The sequence below is a fragment of the Elgaria multicarinata genome, chromosome 3, assembly GCF_023053635.1.
Source record: "Elgaria multicarinata webbii isolate HBS135686 ecotype San Diego chromosome 3, rElgMul1.1.pri, whole genome shotgun sequence".
Lineage (NCBI taxonomy): Eukaryota > Metazoa > Chordata > Lepidosauria > Squamata > Anguidae > Elgaria > Elgaria multicarinata.
In genome coordinates this window covers 144,559,785-144,587,194 of record NC_086173.1, presented here as the reverse complement: position 1 = coordinate 144,587,194, position 27,410 = coordinate 144,559,785, and the positions used below count along the sequence as shown (strand labels likewise).

The window sequence follows — 27,410 nt, the reverse complement described above, 5'->3', positions numbered from 1 at the left end:
AAATCCTATGAATAAAGAGAGGCTGATTGGACCATAAAAGCTCCAATTTGGAAGCACTCAGAGAGAAGGGAAGAGATTTTTCATTTCTTTTATTTTTGTTTATTTAGAGCACCTGAAATTGCATTCCCCATAGAACTCAGTAGCTAGTCCGGAAGTCTTGATTCAGGAGCTGGTTCTACCAACTGCTCATTTCTGAGCTATTGCTTTTCCACTTTGTATTCCAAGAAACTCCAGTAGGTATTATCATTGGCAATTTTGAATATTCTGACTTGTACCTTTGCGCCATGCAAGGTGTTACAGGTCCCTTCCCAGAAGCCATCTCTACTGAGAGTCAGTTCGTGAGTCTTTCCGCATTCAACAGTTACCTTAGCTATACCAGGTATCTTGAGCTTAAATTGCACCTCACGGTTGGCAGGCAGTATGCCAGCAAGAGGTGCAACGAGCTCACAGCCTTCTTGCCAGTTGTCATAACACACGGGGAAAACCGGCCACTTCACGCTCTTGTTTGGACAGGAGAGGAGGTAGCTGAGGGCGCAGTGATGGCTTCCCGGATCGGACGTTTTCTTTGCCCAGATGTGAAGCGCAAACTCTCCTGCATGGGGGAGGTGAATCTTCAACTCCACCTGGCTGCCTCGGCAGGTTTTCCAGATGTGACGCCTCCTCATCGCTTCCGTCACACTGCTGGAGTCGATATCCAGGGTGGCGAAGAAATCCAGATATTGACTCTGCGTGAAAGTGACCGTGCAGCGGCCATCGTCAGTGTGGATAACGGGGCCGTGGGGCAAGGCCTCCAGGATCCCCTTCTCCTCAGACAGCCAGCTGGGCCCCACAGGCTGGATGAGTGCTTTGGGCAAGCAGATGCTTTTGTCCACAGAACTACACTTCAGGATGTATTCTAACACATGATTGTATTCGTCCTTCGTGTCCTTGGCCAGTCTGGCGTAGATAACCAAACGATGAGTTCCCGTCTGTGGAGGATACACTTCCAACATCATCCCATTCCTCAGCAGTTTTATTAAACAGTAGTCTTTTACTTGATTAAGGTCAGCCATGAAGAGTGTTGGAGAACGGCTCTCAATCAAAACGGTGGCTTTGCCATTTTCTGTGAATCAAAAATAAAGGTCTAGTTAATAGCACCCATAAGGGAATGTATTTAAGGAGCAGAGTTTGTTAAGCCAGGCCAGGGGAAGCCCTGCTGCCTCCTGGAGCTCCCTCGCATCAGTGATTTATCGCACACTTGCCATGCCTGGTATGCGGTTTTGCAGCCCGGTACTCACATGACGTTGTCCCTGTCCGGCACTCATTTCGCCTCTTCCTTTCCGTGTTTCGTAACTTTTCGGAGCGGGGAAAGTCGGTTTTTTCCCCTCCTCCCTCCCGTATATTGCTGCCATTGCGTTCTATCTTTGTTGGGGGCGTGTGTGTCTAAGGGTGGCCTCGCTAACAAAAGAGGGTGGGGCAGTTCTCTGCTCAACCGTGAAGGGGGAGGGAGAGAGGTCCCATTTAACTCTATGTTCTTTCACCTGAGTAGGCTTGGCCAGGGGTACATTTTCCCCTTTAGAGAAATGTGGAAAATGCACCGAGACAGGGGTGGAGGTGGTTCACCTTGCGAAGCTTCGCAGTTAAAGACTTGTTTTTTTAGAAATGGAGTGAGGCAGTGCACACTCGGTCCTCCTCCCTTATAGTTCGCTGAGTTGGTCAATCGTACTTTCGGTCCTCCAACTCGGTTTATAAGGCTCCTAGGGAAAGCATTGTGTGTTTTCTCTCCCCCTTGCCCTTTCTCCTAAGTTTTATATACTTTGTTAAAACGAGGATAGATAGACCAGTCCCTGGACATGCAAGGGGTTGACTTTCCACACCTCAATCAAAATGGAGAGGCGGGTAAGAAATAAATGTATTATTATTATTAAGGAAATGGAGGGGGAAACCGTGGATAAAAACCGGATTAAAAAGTAGGTGTGATGGAGCTCATAATTGTCTGTACCTAGTGCTACAGAGAAAGATGTCACAGGAAGTTACCCTGAGCTTACTCCAAGTGTTCCTGGGCCTGTGAAAGCTGACTGCCTCCCACTACTACTCCACCTGGCACATAAATCAAGTTCTCCTAGAGAGGAACCGGTCAGTCTCGCTACAGGGAACAGAGGCATCTAGTGGGTGAGCAGAGGGGTACCATCTGTGGCCATGATGATGTAGGTGTAGGGCAGCCTTCCCTAGGCTGATGTGTTGGACTACAACTCCCACTCGCCCAGCCAACACATGTTGGAATCGCAGTCCAACACATCTGGAGAGCCCCAGATTGGGAGAGGCAGGTGGAGGGACTGAAGGCAGGTAATCCTCCCCTATAAGAACTTGGGCATGGCTACACTAGGAAAAAAACAATGGGCTTTATATTAGATTTATTGTAATGTTACAGTTTTCTGAAATGTGTCCCACTCTGCCTACTTGCAGCAGAACTCCCACTGAGTTAGACTCATGCATGGAGCATCTATCTACATTGCAGACTTAATATTTGTGTAACAGTCATTCCCTCCCCACGGAAACCCTGGGAGAAGACCCAAAGAGGTTGTCTAGGGATCTCTCCTTGACCCTAACAAGAGTATCTGCCCATGTGGGCTTTAACTATCGAATGCAGCTGCCTGCTCTGTGTGTCACTTCACACTCGGCCCTCTGCAGCGTCCTCCACCAGCATTTGCCCGTTAGCCCCTTGCTCTGCTCCTCCCTTGCCAGACAACCTGAGGCAACAGCAGAGCCGTCAGAAGCAGCACTTTCTGGGGTCACCAACCCCTCCTGCTTGATGTCTGTAGGTTGATTAACTTCTCCCCAGCATCCTCAAGAAAGAGTTGCAAAGGAACTTGTGTTGTAGCTACTTGAAAGAGCAGGCTTTCAGCTTGACCCAAGTATGTTTATACATGATCTCCCATGCCCACCCCAAAAGTGTAAAAATGGTTTGGGAGGGGTTCATGGATGTTTACAGGGGCATGTCTACACGAAGGGTTTGCCCTGGGGTAGCTTCACAGTAGTGGCACGTCATCTACATACAGTAAATATAAAATTCAGTTTTATGGATTTTATATTTACTGTTGTTCCCCGCCTCGATCAAATGGAGAGGCGGGTAAGAAAAAAATTGTTATATTATATTATATTATATTATATTATATTATATTATATTATTATTATTTGACACAGCCGCCATTGTGAAGCCATCCAGGGGCAAACCCTGGCACTTAACCCAACTTTTTTGGCAGCGGAGCCTATGGCCCCCCGATTGGTCGCTTCTGGAAAAGTAAAACAAAAATGGGAGGGGGAGGGGGAGGAGAGGAATGGGCCGTTCCTACCCAATTCCACCCCCCAAAAAATATTATCTATATCTGCGGAGCTCCACAGATACAGATACCGTATTTCTTCAATTCTAAGACACACTTCCCCCCCCATATAAACATCTCTAAAAACGGGGTGTGTCTTAGAATCGCGGGTGCGATTATTATTTCTTAGAATCAAAGCTTTTTTTCTGTTGGTGGTACTGAAATTAGTGTGCGCCTTACAATCGAAGAAATACGGTAATAAAAATAAAAAGAAATGGGGGTGGGTGGGGAGGAACAGGCAGCCAGAGGGAGGAGACATGGTTCGCCCAGTCCCTCTCACGTCCTCCTCTGGCTGCCTCATTCTTTACCTCCGCACTGTTTTTATTTGTATTATTTGTATCTACTGAGCTCCGCAGATACAGATTATAAAAAAATTAAAAAACGGGGGGGGGGAGGAATGGCCCTGTTGCTCTCCTCCCCTGCCCCGTTTTAATTTTTTTTTTTTTAGTTTTCCAGAGGTGCAGCGCTGGAAAATCCACACTTGCCTTCTTTCCCGTGCAGATGCGAGGAAGGAATGCAAGTGCGGGAGCAAGGTATCTCGTGGCGCCAAAGCGCCGCCATAAAGACGGGGGCCAGGTGTGTGTGTGTGTGTGTGTGTTTCCAGTCATCATCATTTTCTACTCATGATCCCGCCTGTGTTTTTCTTTAAACCTTTTCCATCTTTTTCCTTAATGCAGAAAATCCATAAAGCAGAAAAGAATGGAAAGATCCTTGCTTGCACTAGAAAAAGAAATAAGAGCACCATCTTGGTGGTGGCCCCCCATTTATGGAACCATCTCCTCAGCAAGGCCTGCCTGGCACCAACATGGTTCTCTTTTCCTCTGCTCTGATAAGGTTTTTAATCGGCTCGTGGGATTTCTTATTGTTGATTGTTAAAATTGTATATAGATGTGCGTATGCATGCTGTCTGTTTATAAGTTTCCATGTAAATGGCTTTATTATTATTATTATTATTATTATTATTATTATTATTATTATTATTATTATTATTATGTGCAGTATTGTATTTTTAAGGTTTTTAATCTTTGCCAACGCATCCAGAGATCTTTGGCTATTGAGTGGTAAGCAAATGTAATAAATGAATGAATGAATCTTTACCTCTCTTGAAAAATGTAAGAGTTATTGTCAATGCAACTGTGTTAGTAAAAGGGAACGGGACAAATGCTTGCTGCTCTAAAGGTGCTTCCAGACAAGGCTTTTACATCTCATTCTTGGAAATTTGCAGGTGTGTGGGGGGGGGTGTTTCTAGATGCCATCATTTTCTCCTCATGACCCTCTTGAAAACATGAGAGTTACTATCAGTGCAACTGTGTTAGAAAAAGGGAACAGGATAAATGCTTCTTACTGACTTTACCTGTTTCAATGACTGATGTTTCTTCAGATGTTGCAACAAGCCCTGATGAATAAAAAGCAGACGCACACTTCACATTACGTTCATACTGCTGCAGCGTCAGCGTCGGTTTCAGAAGCTGCCACTTCTCGTCTTCTGGGAAGTGAGCATTAATGAACAGAGCAGGATGGGTAAGGAAGTAAAACTCATCGTATCTGCAAAAGGAGGAAGTGAAATATTGTTGCGCTGCAGAATATTTCTTAAATGAACACCAGGGACAAACAGGTACAGCTATCTGAGAATAAGTGTGGAATATTTATAATCTAAAGCAAGGGTGGATGAATTTTAGGCTTATGGAATCTATGTTGTTTTTCACCAGAACCCTTAGGTGCAAAGTAATGGCTCAGAAACACACTCATAGAGCTGCAGAAAAGGGTCCCTCTGAATATAGACTTAGTCCAGCATTTTGTTGTACAGAAAATCTTTCATGTAGAAATCTACCCCTATTCCCTGAAAAAAAATATTGATTTTAGTAGCCTAGTTTAGGAGGGGTGGGGGGAAGGCTTTTGCTATGTTTAAACCACTAGGAGTTGGAAAACCTTGCTGATCTACTTCAAATCAACCAGAGATCTGTCAGTAGATCCTGAGCTACCTTCAGCTGCTCAAGAGCATGGTACAGCTCAGTTCCCATTCATTCCAACTGGGGCCAACCTGTGCCAAACTGATTTCCAATCTATTAAGTGTTTACATGTGTTAAAGTATTTACACTCCCATGGTCTCTTTTGTAATGAAATTGGCTAGTGACATTCCACCATGTAGGGGACATCCATGTCCCCTACAGACAGCTCAACCTCTCAAACAAAGAAAACAAAACCTGTAACGATGTAGCACGGGATAGACAGACACTTGCATCTACTTTCGGTTTTGTTGCAGTACTGAGATCTCAGCACTACACGGGGGATTGTTTCCTTTCCTGTTTTCTGCTACATAACCACTAGGTAGCACTGTGGTGTAATGGAGCAGTGCAAAGACACAAGAGGAAATCGTGCTTTTTTTCGCCATCAGAAATAATTCCCCATTTTCCCTGCTCTAAAAAATAATAATTCCCTGTTTTCCCTGCTTGCAGAAAGTGCTGTTTGCAAATAGAAGCAAAACTGGAGGCTCATGTTGTAGCCTAAAATCCTGTAAACAGCTGTGAGTAGGGGAATGATGAGCGCACGACACACGTGTCTTGTGTAGAAAAGCTCCAATTCTGGCAAGTGAACTCCGCATAAAAACTGAAACAAGCAAGCTATGGAATTAAAATCTGCCCTCTTTGTGTCCCATATTGTGATTGGTCCTGCTAATGCCTAAGAACTTACTTGAAAGTGAACTTGCGACAAGAGTCATCCACGTGGCCACTTCCCCACGTACTGTCCAAAAGGTGCCACCTTCCATCTAGGTAAACAGCATTCCAGGCATGATCACTGTCCCCCTTAAAGACCTTTCCTGGCTTGTATGAATAGCCTTTGGAGAATCCTGACAGACACTTGCACTGTATCCCTGCAAGGCTGAGAGGAAGAAAATTATTCAGAAGCACCAGGGGGCTGTAATTGCTTTTATACTAACTCTTTAGGCTGGAATAGATATCCTTCATTATCAGTTTTTATAGAGAAGCCAAAAAAACTAAACACAACACATTTCTTGTCCACCAGCTGCATTTCAGAGTTTTCCATATTGTTTTCTATATCATTCTCACACCTTTTTTCAGGATTGAATTGTCGTGATTTTTCATCTCAGACACAGTCTTAGCACCAGCCTGCCAGTGTAGGCTAGCAAAGTGCTACTGAGTCTTTCAGGGCTCTTCTCTTTTCAGTTAAAAGCTTCATTTCCTTACAAAAATGTTTTACAGTGGCCACAGCATTCCTGAATAGCTCAAGAGGGAATCTACACGTCGTTGGGAGGGCGCTTATATGCGCCCCCAGTGCGCCCCCACAACGACTGTGTAGACCAAGAAAGAAGAGACGGAGGAAGAGGTGGAGGAGGCGGCGGCTGGGGAACCGGCTGCGTCCTTGCCGCCGACGCCGGCTCCCCGCCGGCCTCCTGCTGCCGGGCTAAGAGCCACCCAGGTCGGAGAGCTCGGCGGAAGCGGAAGCCAAGCTCTCTGACCCGGGTGGCTCTTACCCCAGCAGCAGGAGGCCACCGCCACCTCCCCGCCGGGGTGGCTCTCCGACCTGAGTGGCTCTTAGCCCGGCAGCAGGAGGCCGGCGGGGAGGCGGTGGCGGCGGCAAGGACGCGGCCGGTTCCCCAGCCGCCTCCTCCTCCGCCTCTTCCTCTGTCTCTTCTTTCTCGGTCTACACAGTCGTGTGGGGGCGCACTGGGGGCGCATGTAAGCGCCCTCACAACGACGTGTAGATTCCCTCGTAGTTCCTGCAGGATTCCAATAAACAGGCAGAAGAATTTCTCATTAAAGGTGCAATCCTATGCATCCTTGGACAGAAAAAGTCCTACTTTTGCACTAGAGATTTTTTTCTGTTTATACAGAAAGAAATTATACATGTATGTATATACATGTTTATACATGCATGTATACATGCATACAATTGCACCTTAATATATTTAAATTGTATTTCTGTAAGTGCCGCTTAACAATGTTGCACTGCAATCATTAAAAAAAATGTGAAAAGTTTTTCTGGCTGCAAATAGGAAACCATTAACTTTACCTCCCGCCACAGGGAATAAAACTAATTATGGCCATACAAGAATGCAACAATAGTGATTGAACAGAAAGCAACTAATTAACAGGCTCAAAGGAGGAAGCTACTAATTAATATTAGTAAGGAGAAAGGCCTCAAAAGAGGAAGCTACTAATTAATATTTAACTAAACTAATTAAAATTACTACAAGAACAACTGTAGGAAGAAGCAGGCCCTTTGTTGGATGAGAGGGACTTACTTCTTAGCAAACACATAGTGGGATCTTGCCCATGAAGACGGGCACTGCAGAATTGTTATGGGAAAATAGAATTCTATTTCTGGTTCTGGTATAATACAGAAAAGCAATGTTGTAGAATCAACCTGCCTTATTTATTTGTACTTAGCATGGTTATTTGCCACACAGGGACATACACTGTTGTTAGGAACAGAATCAGCCAGTCCAAGAATCTGAGATTACATTCAAACAAAAACAAACAAACATGTTTTCAGGTCCTAAGAAGTATCAAAGAAGGGTGTAAAGGAAGCACTGGGGAACAGGGCTAAGCAGCATTTCCAGCGACCGGGGAAGGCTGTTGTGGATTGCTCTTTGCTTGGGGGCTGTCTATATGTCTGTGATGTAGACAGCCGTGATGGCTGTGATTCGCAACCACTATGGGCCGCTGCATTTTTAAAAAGTTGGGGACTTTTTTCTTCACTGAAAGGTCACCACGGCCCTTCCGCAGCATGACCTTGCTCCGTTGTCGATACGGGGGTCATTCTGAGGGGGATGGCGACGGACGTACTAACATTCAAAGCCCTAAACAGCTTGGGGCCAGGTTATTTGAAGGAACGCCTCCTCCCCTATGTACCTGCCCAGACCTTAAGATCATCCACAGGGTCCCCTCTCCATGAGCCCGTGCCAAAGGAAGTGAGGCAGGTGGCTACTAGCAGGAGGGCTTTCTCTGCTGTGGCACCCTGGTTGTGGAATGAGCTCCCCAGAGTGGTTCGCCTGGCACCTACACTGTGTTCCTTCCGTCGCCAGCTGAAGACCTTTTTATTTTCTCAGTATTTTAACACCTAATTTAGCTTAAATTTAAACTTTGCTGTTTTAATTCCGTATTTTAATCTATGTCAAATTCTGCTGTGTGGTTTTATCCTAGTTGTGCTTTTCATATTGTATTTTGTAATTGCGTTTTTGTAATTGGTTGTTTTATTATGCTTTGCACGGTTTTAATTTTTGGTGAGCAGCTCAGAGAGCTTCAGCTATTGGGCGGTATAAAAATGTAATAAATAAATAAATAAATAAATACATGATTATCATTATCATTATTTATTTATTTATATAGCACCATCAGTGTACAGTGATTGGTTGCCGGAAGCTGGGGGGTGAGCTCTGGTATCCGGATGACTGCTGGAAAACTCTGCACTCCCTCCTGATGTGGGGATTTCCCACCCGCGCACTCCACAGCAGCAGCGATATCACGGGGTGTCAGGGGGAAGGAGCGGTGGAGCAGCACCATGAAGACAGGCCCCTGGTGTAGGCATTACAGGCAAATCAGAGCAGGCGTGACTATGCCGCAAATAGAATTTTTGTGAACCGCCCAGAGAGCTTCGGCTATTGGGCGGTATAGAAATGTAATAAATAAATAAATAAATAAATAAATAAATAAATAAACATGAGAACACAAGAAGAGCCCTGCTGGATCAGACCAAGGCTCCATCTTTCCAGTGTTCGGTTCACGCAGTGGCCGACCAGCTGTTGACAGGAAACCTATAAACAGCCCACGAATGCATCAACAAATGACCAAAATTCAGGGCAAACGTTGTGATGGATCTGGAAATTTGCTTGGACGTTTCTAGGACTACTCAGTCTGTCACACTGCATATTGTACCTGCACATTTGTTCAAAGAGATTCGCGTAGCCACCACAAACGCTTTTTCTTGATTGAAAGACATCTGCCGGCTCACAAGAGGAGTTTGCTAAATTATGGTAGCCTTCCACATCATATGCTGGAAAAAGAAAGCCATTTGTGAAACGTCACACCGAAACATGGAGTATCTGAGCACCAAGGGGCTGCAACTGTCTCACTTGGATTGCAACCTTGTAGCAGTAAACCAGAGCAATTAACCGATTAATTAATTAATTACAGAGGATGAGAAAAGAATGATCTTTAGTCAATCTGTTCCAAGCTAGTGGTGTTTTATAGGAAAGCACCTTTCTACACACTGCTTGGTTAAAACAAACCCTGTGAAGGTGATTTGCTATACAATAAAGTGCCTTATTTAGTGAAGAAAATAGTTATTTTTTCTAAAAAAATAATAAAAAATGATAACTCCCATGGGTAGTTTAATCGGCTACCTGATCAAGAGAGTGTCACCACCACCTCCAGGGTTTACCATCCATTCAGTGCCAAAGAGTGGCAGGAGCCACATGGTTTGGGGGCACAGGGAGAAGGTGCTTCTCAAAGAGCCCCCACCGGCCTCTCTCCATCAATGCCACCTATTGATAGAGCCGTCTGCACTCCTGCAGTGTTGGATCCCAACTCACATCGGTCCCAGCTAGCATGGCCAGTAGTCAAGGATTATGGGAGTTGTAGTCCAACAACATACAGACAGCTGCACAGGTTTCCCCACTCCCCAAATTGCAGAGACGGGGCTCCGAGAAGAGCTCCTTCTCACCCCAGTGAGCAAACCCCAGACCCCTTCCTCGCCACTGGTCCACAACAGCTGCAATCCAGCAAACGTGGTGCAAAAGGAGTTCTCATGGCTTGCTATGGAAAGGTGAAGAAGGCAGTAGATGTATATTCCCAAATAAGCCTGGATATCTGCAAGACCAGAGAACTCACATCCAGCACTGAGACACCAGTCAGTTCTGTCGCCACAGCAGGTCAATAATTCAGGTAAAGAGTTGGAATAGTGTAGCCCAGGTGGAGAGATATTTTGAAACATTTGTGCTCACAGAGAAGCAGGAACACACACATACAAAAACATATCCCTGTCCCTGTTGTCCTCCTCAAGCCCCACAGGCCCTTTTCCAATCCCCGTAATGGCTCCCTACGCCTTCCCTACATACTGTCCCACCCAGGGCCAGCGCCAGACTATATTGAGCCCTAGGCAGGCGCGTTCTGAAGCCACCGCCCCCCACTCGCTCACTCACCGCTCCCTCACTCGCCTGCCCACCCACTCGCTCGCTCACTGCTCCCCCCGCCCGCTCGCCCCCCCCCCCGCTCGCTCACTCACCGCTACAGCTCCCCCCTTGCTCGCCCACTCACCACCCACTCCCTCTCGCTCCCGGCTTTGAAGCCAGGACGCTGGGGTTGGGGGGCGGGGCAGAGGCTTTGAAGCAGCGCGCCTGGAAGTGGCTTCCTGGCACACCGTACTGAAGCCTCCGCCTCCAACCCCAGCGTCCTGGCTTCGAAGGAGCCAGGACGCTAGGGTTGGGCGGAGGCTGGGGCGGAGGCTTTGAAACAGCACACCCGGAAGCCGCTCTAGGAGAGCAGCTTCCGGGTACGCTGTTCGGCGCCCTCGTTTGCTTGGCGCTCTAGGCAGCCGCCTGAGTTGCCTCTATGGCAGCACCGGGCCTGGTCCCACCTTCAGCCACACCTCAGCAGCAGCTGGGAGGGTGGGGAACTTTCCTGCCCTCTTTCCCCCCCAAGCGGCCCAGAGCGCTTCAGCATGAAGTGTTTCCTCCAGCTGCTTGCCAAGGTCATTTTCTATGAACAACACTGGGCCCCATGTGACGCTCCTTACCGATATGATAGCAAGTCCATATCCAAATGGCTCGGAGTTTCTCCAGATCGCTGCGGGCTTTTTGGAGCAAGACATTCACCAGATTCTTCATACTGTCCCTGACATCCACCTGTATTATAAAAAGGAAATGGATTAAGCAGAAGTGAATGCGGAAGAGAGCGGCACAGGTCCTACCTTCTATCTAGGGCTGCCATTTGATTAAGGTAGAGTGACCAGCTACAAAAGAGGGCAGGGCTCCTACAGCTTTAACTGTTGTGATGAAGAGGGAATTTCACCAGGTGCTGCACGCATACAAAAGACACCTGCTGAAATTCCCTTTTCTATGCAACGCTTAAAAGATACAGGAGCCCTGTCCTCTTTTCCATATGGTCACCCTAATTAAAGGAAAGTTAGGCACCAATCCTAAACATACTTATAAGAAGTTAAGCCCCAGGGGCACTTACCTCTGAGTAAGCATACCTACGATTGCTCTTTTTATTGATTGAATCAATAATCCTATCTGCACTTTCCTAGGAGTAATAAGCCCCATTCAAACCAAACCAAAACTGTTTATGTAGTCCATATAGCTTTCATAGAATCATAGAATAGTAGAGTTGGAAGGGGCCTATAAGGCCATCGAGTCCAACCCCCTGCTCAATGCAGGAATCCACCCTAAAGCATCCCTGATGGATATGTACTTTCCACATATTAGTACATAATATGTACTAACCGCAGCTTTTAAAGCTCAACTAAAAACTTTTCTTTTTCCTAAAGCTTTTAAAACTTGATGTTGTGCAGAATTCTACTGTTACTTTCTACTGTTAGTTTTACCCTACCCTGTGCCTGCTTACCCTACCCTGTACCTGTTTGCATTCTCTTCCCCTCCTTATTGCTTTACTATGATTTTATTAGATTGTAAGCCTATGCGGCAGGGTCTTGCTATTTACTGTTTTACTCTGTACAGCACCATGTACACTGATGGTGCTATATAAATAAATAATAATAAATAATAATAATAATACCTGGGAGCAAGCCCCATTTAAACTTAGTGGGACTTACTTCTGAGTAGATACGTCTAGGATTGCACTGAAACTGTATAAGTTTTAGTCAATCAAATGTATTTGTTTATTCTATTTGCATAAATTTGTGCTTAAATATAAACAATAGTTCTGAAGCAATCGTTCACCAACTAAATCATCTGCTCTCCAAAGTTGCTATTAGCTCCACAGCAACAACAACAACAAAGCACGGTAGAGGTACCTAGGGTGACCATATGGAAAGGAGGACAGGGCTCCTATATCTTTAACAGTTGTATTGAAAAAGGAATTTCAGCAGGTGTCATTTGTATATATGGAGAACCTGGTGAAATTCCCTCTTCATCACAACAGTTAAAGCTGCAGGTGCCCTGCCCTCTTTTAAATCTGGTCACTCTAGTATAGCTCCTGCAGCTTTAACTGTTGTGATGAAGATGGAATTTCATCAGGTTCACCATATATACAAATGACGCCTGCTGAAATTCCCTTTTCTATGCAGCTGTTAAAGATACAGGAGCCCTGTCCTCCTTTCCATATGGTCACCCCAGAGGTACCTTTATTTATTTTTCACCGCAAGGTTAATATCACCATGAGTGTGAAGGTGCAACTTAGATTCAGAAAATGCCATGGGAGGCAAAGGTTTAAAGAACACCTCGCCCAGTGCAACTGATCTAATCTGAGTCAACCATGCCTACTTTAAAGTAAAAAGAAGACAAAGAAGGAGAAGAACATAACTCTAACTGACTGTTAGAGCAGTACGACTATGGAATCAGTGACCTAGGGAGGTTGTGGGCTCTCCTACACTAGAGGCCTTCAAGAGGCAGCTGGACAACCATCTGTCAGAGATGCTTTAGGGTGGATTCCTGCATTGAGCAGGGGGTTGGACTCGATGGCCTTGTAGGCCCCTTCCAACTCTGCTATTCTATGATTCTATGATTAAGTGCCGTGCTGGATCAGCTGTTGACTAGGAACCCACAAGCAGGACATGGTGCAACAACACCTTTCCATCCATGTTCTGGTGCACACAGGCTTACTGCCTCAGATACTGGAGGTAGCACATAACCACAAGTCTATTAGCCATTGATAGCCTTCACCTCCAAGAAATTATCTAACCCCCTTTTAAAGCCATCCAAATTGGTGGCCATCACTACATCTTGTGGTAGTGAGTTCCATAATTTAACTATGCGCTGTGTGAAGAAGGACTTCCTTTTATTTATCCTGAGTCTCCCACCAATCAGCTTCATGGGATGACCCCGGGTTCTAGTATTTTGAGAGAGGGAGAAAAATGTCTCCTTGTCCTCATTCTCCACACCATGCATAATTTTGTACACCTCTATCAGGTTTCCTCTTAGCCTCCTATTTTCCAAGCTATCCAATCCCAGCTGTTGTAACCTTCCCTCATTGATTGTTTTAGTTGCCCTTTTCTGCACTTTTTCCAGCTCTACAATATCTTTTTTTAGGTGTGGTGACCTGGACTGTACACAGTATTCTGAAAGCTCCATCCGACAAGCGTTCTACTGCACGCTCGTTACTGCCTGGGCACTCATGGATTGCTCACATGACGTCATCTGCCTCTCGCATGCCTTCCGCCCCTTCTGGCTTTCCTTGCGCCACAAGAATAACCAGAAAAAGTCTGGTTGCTGCTTTCTCCTGCCAGACTGAATGGACCTTGTTACTTCCTGTTTTCAGGAAGCGACGTCGGAGCGACGACAGAGAAGTGACGAGAGCCGTGCATTTCTACCTAGATGTGATGAGGCTTTTAGTGTGGTTGCACCATAGATTTGTATAAGGGCAGTATGATACTGGCCATTTTATTCTCAATTCCTTTTCTTATCATGCCTAACATGGAGTTTGCCTTCTTTACAGCGGCTGCACACTGGGTGGACATTTTCACCGAGCTGTCCACCACAGTCCCAAGATCTCTTTCTTGTTTGGTCACCGCCAGCTCAGATCCCATTAGGTTATACTTGAGGTTGGGGGTTTGTTTTTTTGCCCCAACGTGCATCACCTTACACTTGCTTACAACTGAATCGCATCTGCCATTTGGATGCCCACTCTCTCAGCTTGGAGAGATCCCTTTGGAGCTCCTCACAATCCCTTTGTGTTTTCACAACCTTAAATAATTTGGTGTCATCGGCAAACTTGGCCAATTCACTGCTCACTCCTAATTCCAGATCATTTATGAACAAGTTGAAAAGAACTGGCTTCCCAGGAGGGGGGAGGGAGAGAGGGAGAGAGAAAGAAAGAAAGAAAGAAAGAGCTGGAAAACCAGTCATGGGTATCCCACGTCACATGTGGTTTGGGTCTAAAGTGCCACAGACTATCTACACCTGGGAATAACCCACAATAAATAACAACTTACCTTTGATGCATAGGCATCCAGTTCCTTAAACTGTTTCAAATCTATTGGCAGTGATTTCAGACTGGATTTATCCCATGGATAAGCTAGAAACAAGCATGGAAAAATCACTCTATAAACAGAGGAAATCTAGTGTCAGAGGAGAAAAGGGAAATGGCCCATCGCATAATGTGATAAAAAATGCGGGAGTCAAGGGCAGGATCTACACTACCACTTTAAAATGGTTTGTAACCGTAGTGACAACTGTTCGGGCCCAGGACACACTGCATGTACAGGTTTCAAACTGTTTTCGAAGTGTCATATCCTGCTTGGTGTAGATCTGGCCAAGGACTGCAGGAAAACAAAAAGATCATGAAAACAGGGAGTTGTTCAGTGGTTCCCCAAGTAAAACCAAGGGCTCGTCTACATGGGCGCTTTTCCCTGCAGTACCTTCAGAGTGGCAGCAGATGATCTACATGACGCAGTTGCCACTCCAAAGCAATCCAGGGGCAAAGCCCCAGAGCTCCGCTCTAAAAAAGTCGGGTACTTACCCCGACTTTTTCAGCTTGGACCGAGGCTCCGCACCTCTGCGGAGCCTTATAAAGAAAAGGAAAAATAAATAAAAATGGGGGTGATGGAAATTCTGCCAGGGAGGGAGCACCCCATTCCTCCCCACTTGCTCCCCTCCCCCATTTAGCTGTAAATTGTTAAGTATATGAAAAGAAATACTTGCTTAGTCATTAAAATTGTGTGTGTATGGCTATCTCAGGGTTAAACAGAGAAAGTCTATCTGTGGGCAATTACCTTGAGATAGAGGCTGTTCTGGGAACCTTGCCAAGATTCTAAGTTAGCCTCATCACAGCTGTATGTAATGTAGATAAGAATTGTGTAGATCTGTATATAGTTTCTCACTTGTGTAAAATGGAACTGATCACTGCTCTATGATCACTGCTCTCTGTGTATGCCTCAGTGTGCTGATCTGAACTGATCTGAATTGAACTGCACAGAAGCCTGAAGGAAATAAACCAGCTCTGCTGTGTAAGACCTGTGTGATGTGTGTTTGTTTCTGAGCACAAACAGAGTTCCAGAGAGAGAAAAGTTCTGGCACAATAACCCAACAAAGGTTATGGGCCCAGTCTAGCCTAGACCAGCCTACGCCAGCCTAATCCAGGCAGAAGAACCAGAACTTGATGGGAACGGTGCAGTATCAGAACCAGGAGTCTGCTAAAACAGAAAACTGTTGATGAAGGAAGACATCAAGCTAAAGCCAGTGCTGCAAAGTGAGGAAAAATCTCAGTCGGCTGACTCTGAGGAGGACTCTGAGCAGGAGGACGGTGAGATACCAATTCCTAAAGCAGAGGGAATGGCAGGAGCTAATATGTCTGGTTTGCATCAATTGTTAGAAAAGCTGAATGACTCTAACTATGCATTATGGTCTTACAAAATGCAAATGTATCTGATTCAGGCTGAACTGTGGTATGTAGTCACAGAGGATCCACCAGATAGAGCAGATCCACAGAATGCTAAATGGTTTAAGGACGATGCAAAAGCAATGGCAGTTATTGCGTTAGCTGTGGAAGACTCTCAAATTTCCTTCATTCAGTTTTTGAATACATCAAAAGAGTGCTGGAATGCGCTACAAGCTGTATATCAAAGAGAAACAGCGGGCAGTAAAGTAATTCTAACCCGGAAGCTGTATGGAATGAAGCTGAAACCAGGGGAGTCTATGTCAAACCATTTGAAAAGCATGAGAGAAATCTTCAATCAACTCAGGGCACGAGGGATGGAGTTTACAACTATACACCAAGTCTATGTGATTTTGTCAAGTCTTGATTCATCGTACGACGCGGTTGTCACCATGATGGAAAGTCAAGAGGAGAAAAATTTAACCCTCGAGTATGTAGCTGGAAAACTACTGGAAACCTATGAAAGAAGACAAGCTTCAAAACAACAGAGTTTTAAACATCCTGTGGCTGAATTTCAACAAAGCCATAAATCTTCTGATGTGGTGGCTGCATTAAAGGCAAGGAAATGCTTTAACTGTGGTTCCACAGGACACTTAAGGCGGGATTGCAACAACAAGAAGAAAAAGCAGTCGACAGCAAAGTGGAGAGAAGAAAACAACATGAATGAAGCTGAATCAACAAAGAAGTGTCTTCTAGCAAGAGTCAAAGAGACAATGAATCCTTGGTTTTTGGACTCTGGGGCTTCAATAAGTATGGCAAAAGACAAACTTTCATTTGTAACCTTGGAAACTTCTACTTCAGAGCAAAAGTGTGTTACCCTTGCAAATGGAACAAAAATCCAGATTTGTGGTGTGGGTAATGTATATTTTGATTGTCTGGGAGTTGAACTACAAAGTGTTTTATATGTACCAGAATTGGAAACAAACCTTCTAAGTGTGTTTCAGTTAACAGAACTGGGGTATGAGATTTGTTTTACCGAAGAAAATTGTACTATAAAACAGGGAAACAAGGTGTGTGTGCAGGGAATAATGAAAGATTCTTTGTATGTAATTAATACTTGTACAGAAAATGAAGTTGTAGCCAGCAAAGTCACAACAAAAACAATAGCCAATTGCAAACCACACCAAGAGTGTATCCATTTAACTCATAAAAGGTTTGGTCATGCTAACTATAAAACAATTTCTAAGATTCCAGAATTGTGTGAAGGGGTGAAAATCAAACCATGTTCTAACTATGTAGAATGTAATGTATGCAGTGAAACCAAGTGTCATAAGTCAAACATTCCAAAACATAGTGAGAGAACAACAAAAAGAATTTTTGAATTAATTCATGCAGATCTTGCAGGTCCTTTTGAGACAAGTCAAGGAGGAAACAGATTTTTCTTGTCTATTGTTGATGATTACAGTAGATTTGGATTTGTGTATGTGTTAAAACAGAAGAGTGAAACTTTTGGAAAGTTTAAAGCCTTTGTTAAGTGGAGTAAAAATAGATTTAAAGAACCTATAGCTAATCTAAGAACGGACCGGGGAGGTGAATTTCTTAGCAACCAATTAAAAAAATTCCTCAGTGATGAAGGTATACAACATGACCTTACTGCTCCATATTCACCATTTCAAAATGGAGTTGCAGAAAGGAAAAACAGAACCTTGCAGAACATGTTAAGAGCTCTATTGAAAGAGTCAGGATTGTCTAACCTGTTCTGGGCAGAAGCTTTGTCCACCTCAAATTATTTGTTAAACAGGCTTTACCACTCTGTACATGAAAAAACTCCATATGAAATGTTTTACAAAAGAAAACCTAGAGTGTCACATATAAGGGTTTTTGGAAGTAAATGTTTTGCTCATGTTCAGAAAGAAAACAGACCAGGAAAGCTAGCTCAAAGAGGTTTGGAATGTAAACTGTTGGGATATGATACACAAACAAAAGGCTATCGTTTGTGGTCTCCATATCACAAAAGTGTAATTGTGAGCAGAGATGTAGTTTTTCATGAACAAATGCAGGAAACAAAACAGTATGTAAGTTTGCCTGTAGAACAGAAAGCTGTAGAAACAGAAGAAATTCCTGAACAATCTCAGCAAGAGAGGGAGGGGGAAGAAACTGTAGAGGAGGAAACTATGCCTGTAACTATGCCAAAACGACCAGAAAGGGAACGCAAAGCTCCAATTCGTTATTCAGATGAATACCAAAGTAAACAGGTTTCTCATAGAGCTTTACTAATAGCCTATGAACCTACTTCATTTGAGGAAATTCAGGAAATGGAACCTACAGAAGCTCAGGGCTGGCATGAAGCAATGTCAGAGGAAATCAGAGCAATGGAAAAAAATGAAACGTGGGAGCTAGTACCTTTACCTGAAGGTCGTAAAGCCATTACCTGTAAATGGGTATTCAAAGTAAAACAAAATGAGAAAGGACAGGTGGAACGTTACAGAGCAAGATTGGTAGCAAGAGGATTTGCTCAAAAATATCTAATAGATTTTGAAGAAGTTTATGCACCTACAACAAAATACTCAAGTGTAAAACTTTTGTTAAAAATTGCAGCAGAAAAAACAATTGAATGTATTTCATTTTGACATCAAAACAGCTTTCTTATATGGAGATTTAACAGAAGAAATTTACATGACTCAACCAAAAGGTTTTGTTAAAAATCCAGGGTTAGTTTGTAAATTGAAAAAATCCATATATGGTTTGAGGCAAGCAGCAAGGTGTTGGAATAAGAAACTGGACAATGTATTGATCAAAATGGGTTTTAAACAAAGCAAAGCTGATCATTGTTTGTACACAAAACAGGATGGTTCAAATGTAGTGTATTTGCTGATTTATGTAGATGATTTGTTACTGGTTTTTAATGAAGAAGAACAGAAAAACACATTTGTAAACCAGCTGCAAAGACATTTTGAGTTAAAAGACCTTGGTTCAGTGAAAAGTTATTTGGGAATGCAAATTTCAAAAGATTCTAACACAGGGTCATTTCTGATTGAACAAAGTGGCAAAATTAAAAAATTGCTGGAAGAACACAGCATGGAGAATTGTAAAATTGTTGCCACTCCTATGGTCACTGATTTTCAAAATCAGACAGACAGTACTGAAATGGAAGACATACAGAAATATCAGAGTGTGATTGGAAGTTTACTTTATCTAGCAAACCTAAGTAGACCAGATATTACATTTGCTGTAAATCTTTTAAGCAGAAAAATGACAAAACCTTCTGTAACTGATTGGACAGCTGTAAAACGTGTATTGAGATATCTAAAAGGTACAATCAATCACAAATTGGAAATATCTACACACAAAGATGGAAATTTCTGTGTTTATGCAGATGCTGACTGGGCTAACGCAATTGATAGAAAGTCTACCAGTGGAGCAGCATTCTTTTACAATCAATCCTTGATTGATTGGTATACAAGAAAACAAAATTGTGTAGCAACCTCTAGTGCAGAAGCAGAATATATCAGCTTATCTCTGGCTTGTAATGAGATTGAGTGGTATAAACAATTATTTGCTGATCTAAGGTTGGAAATTGAGACACCAGTAACCATATTTGAGGATAATCAGGCATGTATTAGTATGGCTACATCTGAAAAGTGTAAACCAAGAACTAAACATGTGGATGTTCGTTATTCTCATGTGAAAGATATAATTCAGAAGGGCTGGATTAAGCTTGAATATTGTCCATCTGAAATGATGTTGGCTGATTTATTCACAAAACCAGTATCAATGGTAAAACACAAAGAGATGCTTTTAAAGCTGGGTCTCAGATTGTAACACAATTTAAACAACATGCGCAAGAGGAGGACTGTTAAGTATATGAAAAGAAATACTTGCTTAGTCATTAAAATTGTGTGTGTATGGCTATCTCAGGGTTAAACAGAGAAAGTCTATCTGTGGGCAATTACCTTGAGATAGAGGCTGTTCTGGGAACCTTGCCAAGATTCTAAGTTAGCCTCATCACAGCTGTATGTAATGTAGATAAGAATTGTGTAGATCTGTATATAGTTTCTCACTTGTGTAAAATGGAACTGATCACTGCTCTATGATCACTGCTCTCTGTGTATGCCTCAGTGTGCTGATCTGAACTGATCTGAATTGAACTGCACAGAAGCCTGAAGGAAATAAACCAGCTCTGCTGTGTAAGACCTGTGTGATGTGTGTTTGTTTCTGAGCACAAACAGAGTTCCAGAGAGAGAAAAGTTCTGGCACAATAACCCAACATAAATGTGATCCATTTACAGCTTTAAAAACACACAAACACACACACCTCAGTCCGATTTCTTTTAAAAACACGCACTCTAAAAGCTCCATCACACCAGGGGGAAACATGCTCCCTACCGTCGCTTCTCCGCTCGCGTTTTCATTCCTCAGTTACTTCCTCTTTCAAAAGAGGAACTACACAACGAGAACGAGGCCCATTGAGTTCGCTGCTCTAATGGCGCTGCTTCTCCCACACAAAGCAGGAGAGAGCAGCGATTCCGTGTTTAAAAATACATCGGACTTGACCAGGTTTTTGTTGTTGTTGCGAAAGGAAGGCCAGAAGGGGCGGAAGGGGCGCAGTAGGCAGACGGCATCATGTGAGGGACCTGAGCGAACTCCAGGAGTGCCCAGTAATGAGCATGCAATAAAACGCTCGTTGGATGAAGCTCTATCCTGGGGCTCAGATGCTCCCAGGCGCCCCAGACCTGCTACGTGAGTGCTCGGGTGAGCAGGCACAGCAGCACGGAAAGCCCACAACTGCGCTCCTTCTGATCTACATGGTTGGAAGGAGCATCAATGTGACGGTGCCGTGCCTCACGCTGCCGTGCGCAGCATTATCGAGGTTGTGAAGATGAGGGCCAAGAAAGGCAGATTGGGGATACTGCACTGATGCAGCCACCAGTCTTGCGGTGATGGCAAAAGGGTTGATGGCCAGAGGAAGAGAAACAATGCCTGACAGGAGGGACCTTAGATCTGATCTAGTAATTTCCCATCATTCCATTCCTTGAACCAAAGTAGACAATCCCGTGATGGGAGGAGACGAGAGCTGGCACCTCCCATTGGAAGGATCCTTGTCTCCTTAGGGAAGCACTCTTCACACGGGCTTTAGCATAGCAGCAGCCTGGCATCTCAACCCCCGGCAGCAAAGCCTTCCGTCAAAACATCCCCACGTCCCCCTCTTTCTGCCAGAGGGCACGATACCCATGCCCTTCACTGCAGTGGAGGCTGGTGGCTCCGATGTTAGTGTGGCAGTGAATCCGCTCCAGGTTTCAGTCAGAACTCCTTTAGGGTTCTGACTGAAACCCAGAGCAAATTAATTGCCCCACTGACATCAGAGCCATCAGCCTCCACTGCTTCACTGGGACTTAAACAGGAGGCTCATTCTGAGATCTATACGGGTAGCATAACAGAGGTACCGTACAGTTTATAGTTACCATAACAGTCTTATTCCAAGAACATCTCATCAAGTTTGGTGAGAAACGCACTCTACTAAAATGCACAGGATTCAGCCAACAGCCATACATAACTACAGCAAAGCAGAAGAGATATTTATTTACCATAGAGATCTCGTCCCCCCGGCAATGTTGATCCTTGCCCCCCGTCACCTTGAAAGCCTGCGGAATCGCCATTGTTCGGGCAAGACCAAAAGAAAGCAGAGAATAAGTTTATAGAATCCAAGAGAAAATCCTATTACGATTGGCGGTGCTGGCTGGGCATGACGGGAATTGTAGTCCAACACAACTGATGGGTACCACGTTGGAGAAGCCTGCTGCAGACTGCTCTCCCTGCATGCAACAGTGGTCAAGTCCAGTCCCAAACTGGTAGTTTCTCAGTAGTCAGGTAGGATTCATTATTTAATTTTAAAGCCCTACCTTAACACAGTGCTCACGGCAGCCTGCAAGTATCAGGCCTCGTGTCCTGCGCCTTCTTTCAAAAGCCAATTGCATAAAAGCCGCTAGTCGAAAATCACATTAAAACGAGAGCGTATTACCGACAAGAGGACAAAAATAATCATTAGGACCTCATTCTTGCAATTGACTAAGCATCGGGCACAGTTTGAGTCTCAGTGACTGCACTCAAATCTGTCTTCTCAAGTGTCCTCAGACTTGGAAAGATGTTCTGAATGCACCTCTGATACAAAACTGCAACAGCTTACCCTTGCCTAAGGTGACCCTATGGAAAGGAGGACAGGGCTCCTGTATCTTTAACAGTTGCATAGGAAATGGAATTTCAGCAGGTGTCATTTGTATGCATGCAGCACCTGGTGAAATCCCCTCTTCATCACAACAGTTAAAGCTGCAGGAGCTATACTAGAGTGACCAGATACAAAAGAGGGCAGGGCTGCTGCAGCTTTAACTGTTGTGAAGAAGAGGGAATTTCACCAGGTGCTGCATGGATACAAATGACACCTGCTGAAATTCCCTTTTCAATACATCTATTAAAGATACAGGAGCCCTGTCCTCCTTTCCATATGATCACCCTACTCTTGCCCAAATCTATATCGATATGGAGTCCTTACCTTGGTTATCCTGTCCTGTCTGTTTTGGAAGCACGTGGATTCCTGGAAGAACCACAGAAAGCAACAATTAAGAATTACCAATCCATCCAAATCTTTAGGCTCATAAACACAAAATGGAACGGTATCATGTGTGCCCTGCTCACAACCAACATCCACAATTATGCAGGTGCAAATACAGCCTCCTGAAGCACACCCAATGCAGATACAAATTCACTACTTGCTATAATTGTTTGATGACTCCATTGATCCTGCAAAGGTGCTACATATCATGTGCGTGCATTTAGATAACAAGCACACACATATACACACACACGCAAGCGCGCGCACACACATATGTAGAACCTACCTTTTCCAAAGGAGAACTTCTTTTTTATCTGTGGTGTCTTTTGTCTAGGATGTATTTCTACAGTGACATGTTCTGGAGCAGACAAACAAACAAATAAAGCAAACAGAATTCAGAAATAAATCAAGTCACCTCCATTGTAGAAAGATACAAAAGTAGCAGAAAACAATAACGCGTCCCAGCCTTGATGCTTTGAAAAGAGAAAAAGCTTTCTGCCAATGCCAATATCCTGCTTCAATGTGTGGCTCTGGGCAGAATCTAGCAGTCACCACCCGTGAGTGGCCAGTGCCACCAATTCCATTCTGTAAGCAGTGACCAGCGCTTGCGCAATGGAGATTGAGTGCTTCTGGGGATAACCCGAATTGAGTGTAACACTCATTTTTGGAACAGGGCATGTAGAACGGAAGCGGTGGTGGGCCCCACTCATGGATGGGCAGCATTGAATACTGCCCTTTGAAACTTATTCAATACTTACCTTTGTAAGGGGGAACGCAAGGGTGGTACGGTGGTTAAACATCTGGGTTTGATATAAAGAAGGCCTTGTGCATACTAGTTCAACCCCATAACGCAGGTGATATAAGTAAAATTAATCCAGTGCTTTAATTTTATCCATGGAGATGCTTAGTGAACATTTTGCATAGGGGTGAGCCAAAACTACTCACCACTTCCTTTTGCAAATCTTTTTTGCACTGCAAAAAAACCCACTTCTTTTTTCAGTATTTTTTTTGGGGGGGGAGGGGGGGAAGGTGTTTCTTGCAAACAACATGTTTGCTTATCAATTTAAATTCCCTTTACTTTAAATTGCCAGTATCAGAGGCAGTAAGCCTATATACACCAGTGGCTGGGGAACATGGTTTAGGAGGGTGTTGTTGCACTCCTGTTCTGCTTGTGGTCCCTGGTCGACATTTGGTTTGCTTATCAATTTTAATTACCTTTTCTTTGTTTTTATTGTGAATATTAACAAAATAGAACAGAAAATACATTGTGAAAATGGGGAAAACCATACATGACGTATATAGGATTATCGTCGATTTCCAGCGTTCATTAAAAAAAAAAGGGAGAGAGTTATACAAAGGTTTCAAGAAAAGCAGACCAGATATCTGTGTATTTATCCACTTGCAAGTTGTGTCTATACAATCACTAAAGTTGTATGGCAGTGAATCCACTCCAGGTTTCAGTCAGAACGCCTTTAGGGTTCTGACTGAAACCCAGAGCAAATTAATTGCCCCACTGACATCAGAGCCATCAGCCTCCACTGCTTCACTGGGACTTAAACAGGAGGCTCATTCTGAGATCTATACTGGTAGCATAACAAAGGTACCGTACAGTTTATAGTTACCATAACAGTCTTATTCCAAGAACATCTCATCAAGTTTGGTGAGAAACGCACTCTACTAAGATGTACAGGATTCAGCCAACAGCCATACATAACTACAGCAAAGCAGAACAGACATTTATTTACCATAGAGATCTCGTCCCCCCGGCAATGTTGATCCTTGCCCCCCGTCACCTTGAAAGCCTGCGGAATCGCCATTGTTCGGGCAAGACCAAAAGAAAGCAGAGAATAAGTTTATAGAATCCAAGAGAAAATCCTATTACGATTGGCGGTGCTGGCTGGGCATGACGGGAATTGTAGTCCAACACAACTGATGGGTACCACGTTGGAGAAGCCTGCTGCAGACTGCTCTCCCTGCATGCAACAGTGGTCAAGTCCAGTCCCAAACTGGTAGTTTCTCAGTAGTCAGGTAGGATTCATTATTTAATTTTAAAGCCCTACCTTAACACAGTGCTCACGGCAGCCTGCAAGTATCAGGCCTCGTGTCCTGCGCCTTCTTTCAAAAGCCAATTGCATAAAAGCCGCTAGTCGAAAATCACATTAAAACGAGAGCGTATTACCGACAAGAGGACAAAAATAATCATTAGGACCTCATTCTTGCAATTGACTAAGCATCGGGCACAGTTTGAGTCTCAGTGACTGCACTCAAATCTGTCTTCTCAAGTGTCCTCAGACTTGGAAAGATGTTCTGAATGCACCTCTGATACAAAACTGCAACAGCTTACCCTTGCCTAAGGTGACCCTATGGAAAGGAGGACAGGGCTCCTGTATCTTTAACAGTTGCATAGGAAATGGAATTTCAGCAGGTGTCATTTGTATGCATGCAGCACCTGGTGAAATCCCCTCTTCATCACAACAGTTAAAGCTGCAGGAGCTATACTAGAGTGACCAGATACAAAAGAGGGCAGGGCTGCTGCAGCTTTAACTGTTGTGAAGAGGGAATTTCACCAGGTGCTGCATGGATACAAATGACACCTGCTGAAATTCCCTTTTCAATACATCTATTAAAGATACAGGAGCCCTGTCCTCCTTTCCATATGATCACCCTACTCTTGCCCAAATCTATATCGATATGGAGTCCTTACCTTGGTTATCCTGTCCTGTCTGTTTTGGAAGCACGTGGATTCCTGGAAGAACCACAGAAAGCAACAATTAAGAATTACCAATCCATCCAAATCTTTAGGCTCATAAACACAAAATGGAACGGTATCATGTGTGCCCTGCTCACAACCAACATCCACAATTATGCAGGTGCAAATACAGCCTCCTGAAGCACACCCAATGCAGATACAAATTCACTACTTGCTATAATTGTTTGATGACTCCATTGATCCTGCAAAGGTGCTACATATCATGTGCGTGCATTTAGATAACAAGCACACACATATACACACACACGCAAGCGCGCGCACACACATATGTAGAACCTACCTTTTCCAAAGGAGAACTTCTTTTTTATCTGTGGTGTCTTTTGTCTAGGATGTATTTCTACAGTGACATGTTCTGGAGCAGACAAACAAACAAATAAAGCAAACAGAATTCAGAAATAAATCAAGTCACCTCCATTGTAGAAAGATACAAAAGTAGCAGAAAACAATAACGCGTCCCAGCCTTGATGCTTTGAAAAGAGAAAAAGCTTTCTGCCAATGCCAATATCCTGCTTCAATGTGTGGCTCTGGGCAGAATCTAGCAGTCACCACCCGTGAGTGGCCAGTGCCACCAATTCCATTCTGTAAGCAGTGACCAGCGCTTGCGCAATGGAGATTGAGTGCTTCTGGGGATAACCCGAATTGAGTGTAACACTCATTTTTGGAACAGGGCATGTAGAACGGAAGCGGTGGTGGGCCCCACTCATGGATGGGCAGCATTGAATACTGCCCTTTGAAACTTATTCAATACTTACCTTTGTAAGGGGGAACGCAAGGGTGGTACGGTGGTTAAACATCTGGGTTTGATATAAAGAAGGCCTTGTGCATACTAGTTCAACCCCATAACGCAGGTGATATAAGTAAAATTAATCCAGTGCTTTAATTTTATCCATGGAGATGCTTAGTGAACATTTTGCATAGGGGTGAGCCAAAACTACTCACCACTTCCTTTTGCAAATCTTTTTTGCACTGCAAAAAAACCCACTTCTTTTTTCAGTATTTTTTTTGGGGGGGGGGGAGGGGGGGAAGGTGTTTCTTGCAAACAACATGTTTGCTTATCAATTTAAATTCCCTTTACTTTAAATTGCCAGTATCAGAGGCAGTAAGCCTATATACACCAGTGGCTGGGGAACATGGTTTAGGAGGGTGTTGTTGCACTCCTGTTCTGCTTGTGGTCCCTGGTCGACATTTGGTTTGCTTATCAATTTTAATTACCTTTTCTTTGTTTTTATTGTGAATATTAACAAAATAGAACAGAAAATACATTGTGAAAATGGGGAAAACCATACATGACGTATATAGGATTATCGTCGATTTCCAGCGTTCATTAAAAAAAAAAGGGAGAGAGTTATACAAAGGTTTCAAGAAAAGCAGACCAGATATCTGTGTATTTATCCACTTGCAAGTTGTGTCTATACAATCACTAATGTTATCATACAGACAAATCTGATTGTTTGAAATATTATTTTCCCTCCTTTTAACCACCAGATGGCAACATAAAACCTTATGACAGGGTTCACACAACATGCTAACTGCAACAACCCATGAATGATTGGTTGGTGTGTTGGCTGTGGTGTGTCCCCCATTTATATGCACAAGGGTTATTTCCCCAGATAGCCACCCTGAGAACCCACAGTCCACAGTAAGGGTTATTTTACCTACAGTGGGTTAGCGTGTTGTATGTCACACAACATAGGTTACGGAGATCATGTTCAGCAAGAGCAGCCAAAAATGCTGGCCTACAGCTCTGCTCCTCTGAAGCGATCTCTATTCCTGCTGCAAAGGAAGCTGGGATACCTGCCTGGCTGGATGGGAGGACTACAGGAGGAGGAGGGGTGAGGGGTGTGTGGAATAAACTGCTCCGTGTAGCTTGTTTGCCTGATCATCTTGACGGGAGCACAGTAGGCTGTTTGCATAATCTCCTATCCAGCATAGCTTGCCAAATACCATGGGTTAGTGTGATGTGTGAACCCAAACTATGTCTCAAACTTTATAGCACATACAAATGCTGGGTTCACACAATAAAACGTTGAATGTGGGTTGTCGATTTGTGGGCTGTTGTGTTCCATTAATGACCACAACAGGTTAGGTCAAATACCTGCTGACCTCAGCAGCTTGAGAACCAGGAACCGGCCTTTATGCAAGCAGCGCCTCCAAAGAGGCAT

At 44.0% G+C, this 27,410-nt stretch overlaps 1 protein-coding gene across 1 annotated transcript; it reads right to left on the bottom strand.

Annotated features, from left to right (window-relative positions):
* Positions 1–197: 197 nt before the first annotated feature.
* LOC134395468 (kyphoscoliosis peptidase-like) lies at positions 198–27,410 on the bottom strand. Its single transcript, XM_063121631.1, has 10 exons — positions 27,344–27,410; positions 25,183–25,224; positions 22,765–22,836; positions 21,457–21,513; positions 14,490–14,572; positions 11,115–11,223; positions 9,257–9,374; positions 6,051–6,239; positions 4,714–4,904; positions 198–1,102 (listed from the first exon to the last, which is right to left on the bottom strand). Exons 1-10 carry the CDS (start codon positions 27,408–27,410, stop codon positions 198–200), a joined length of 1,833 nt encoding a protein of 610 aa, XP_062977701.1.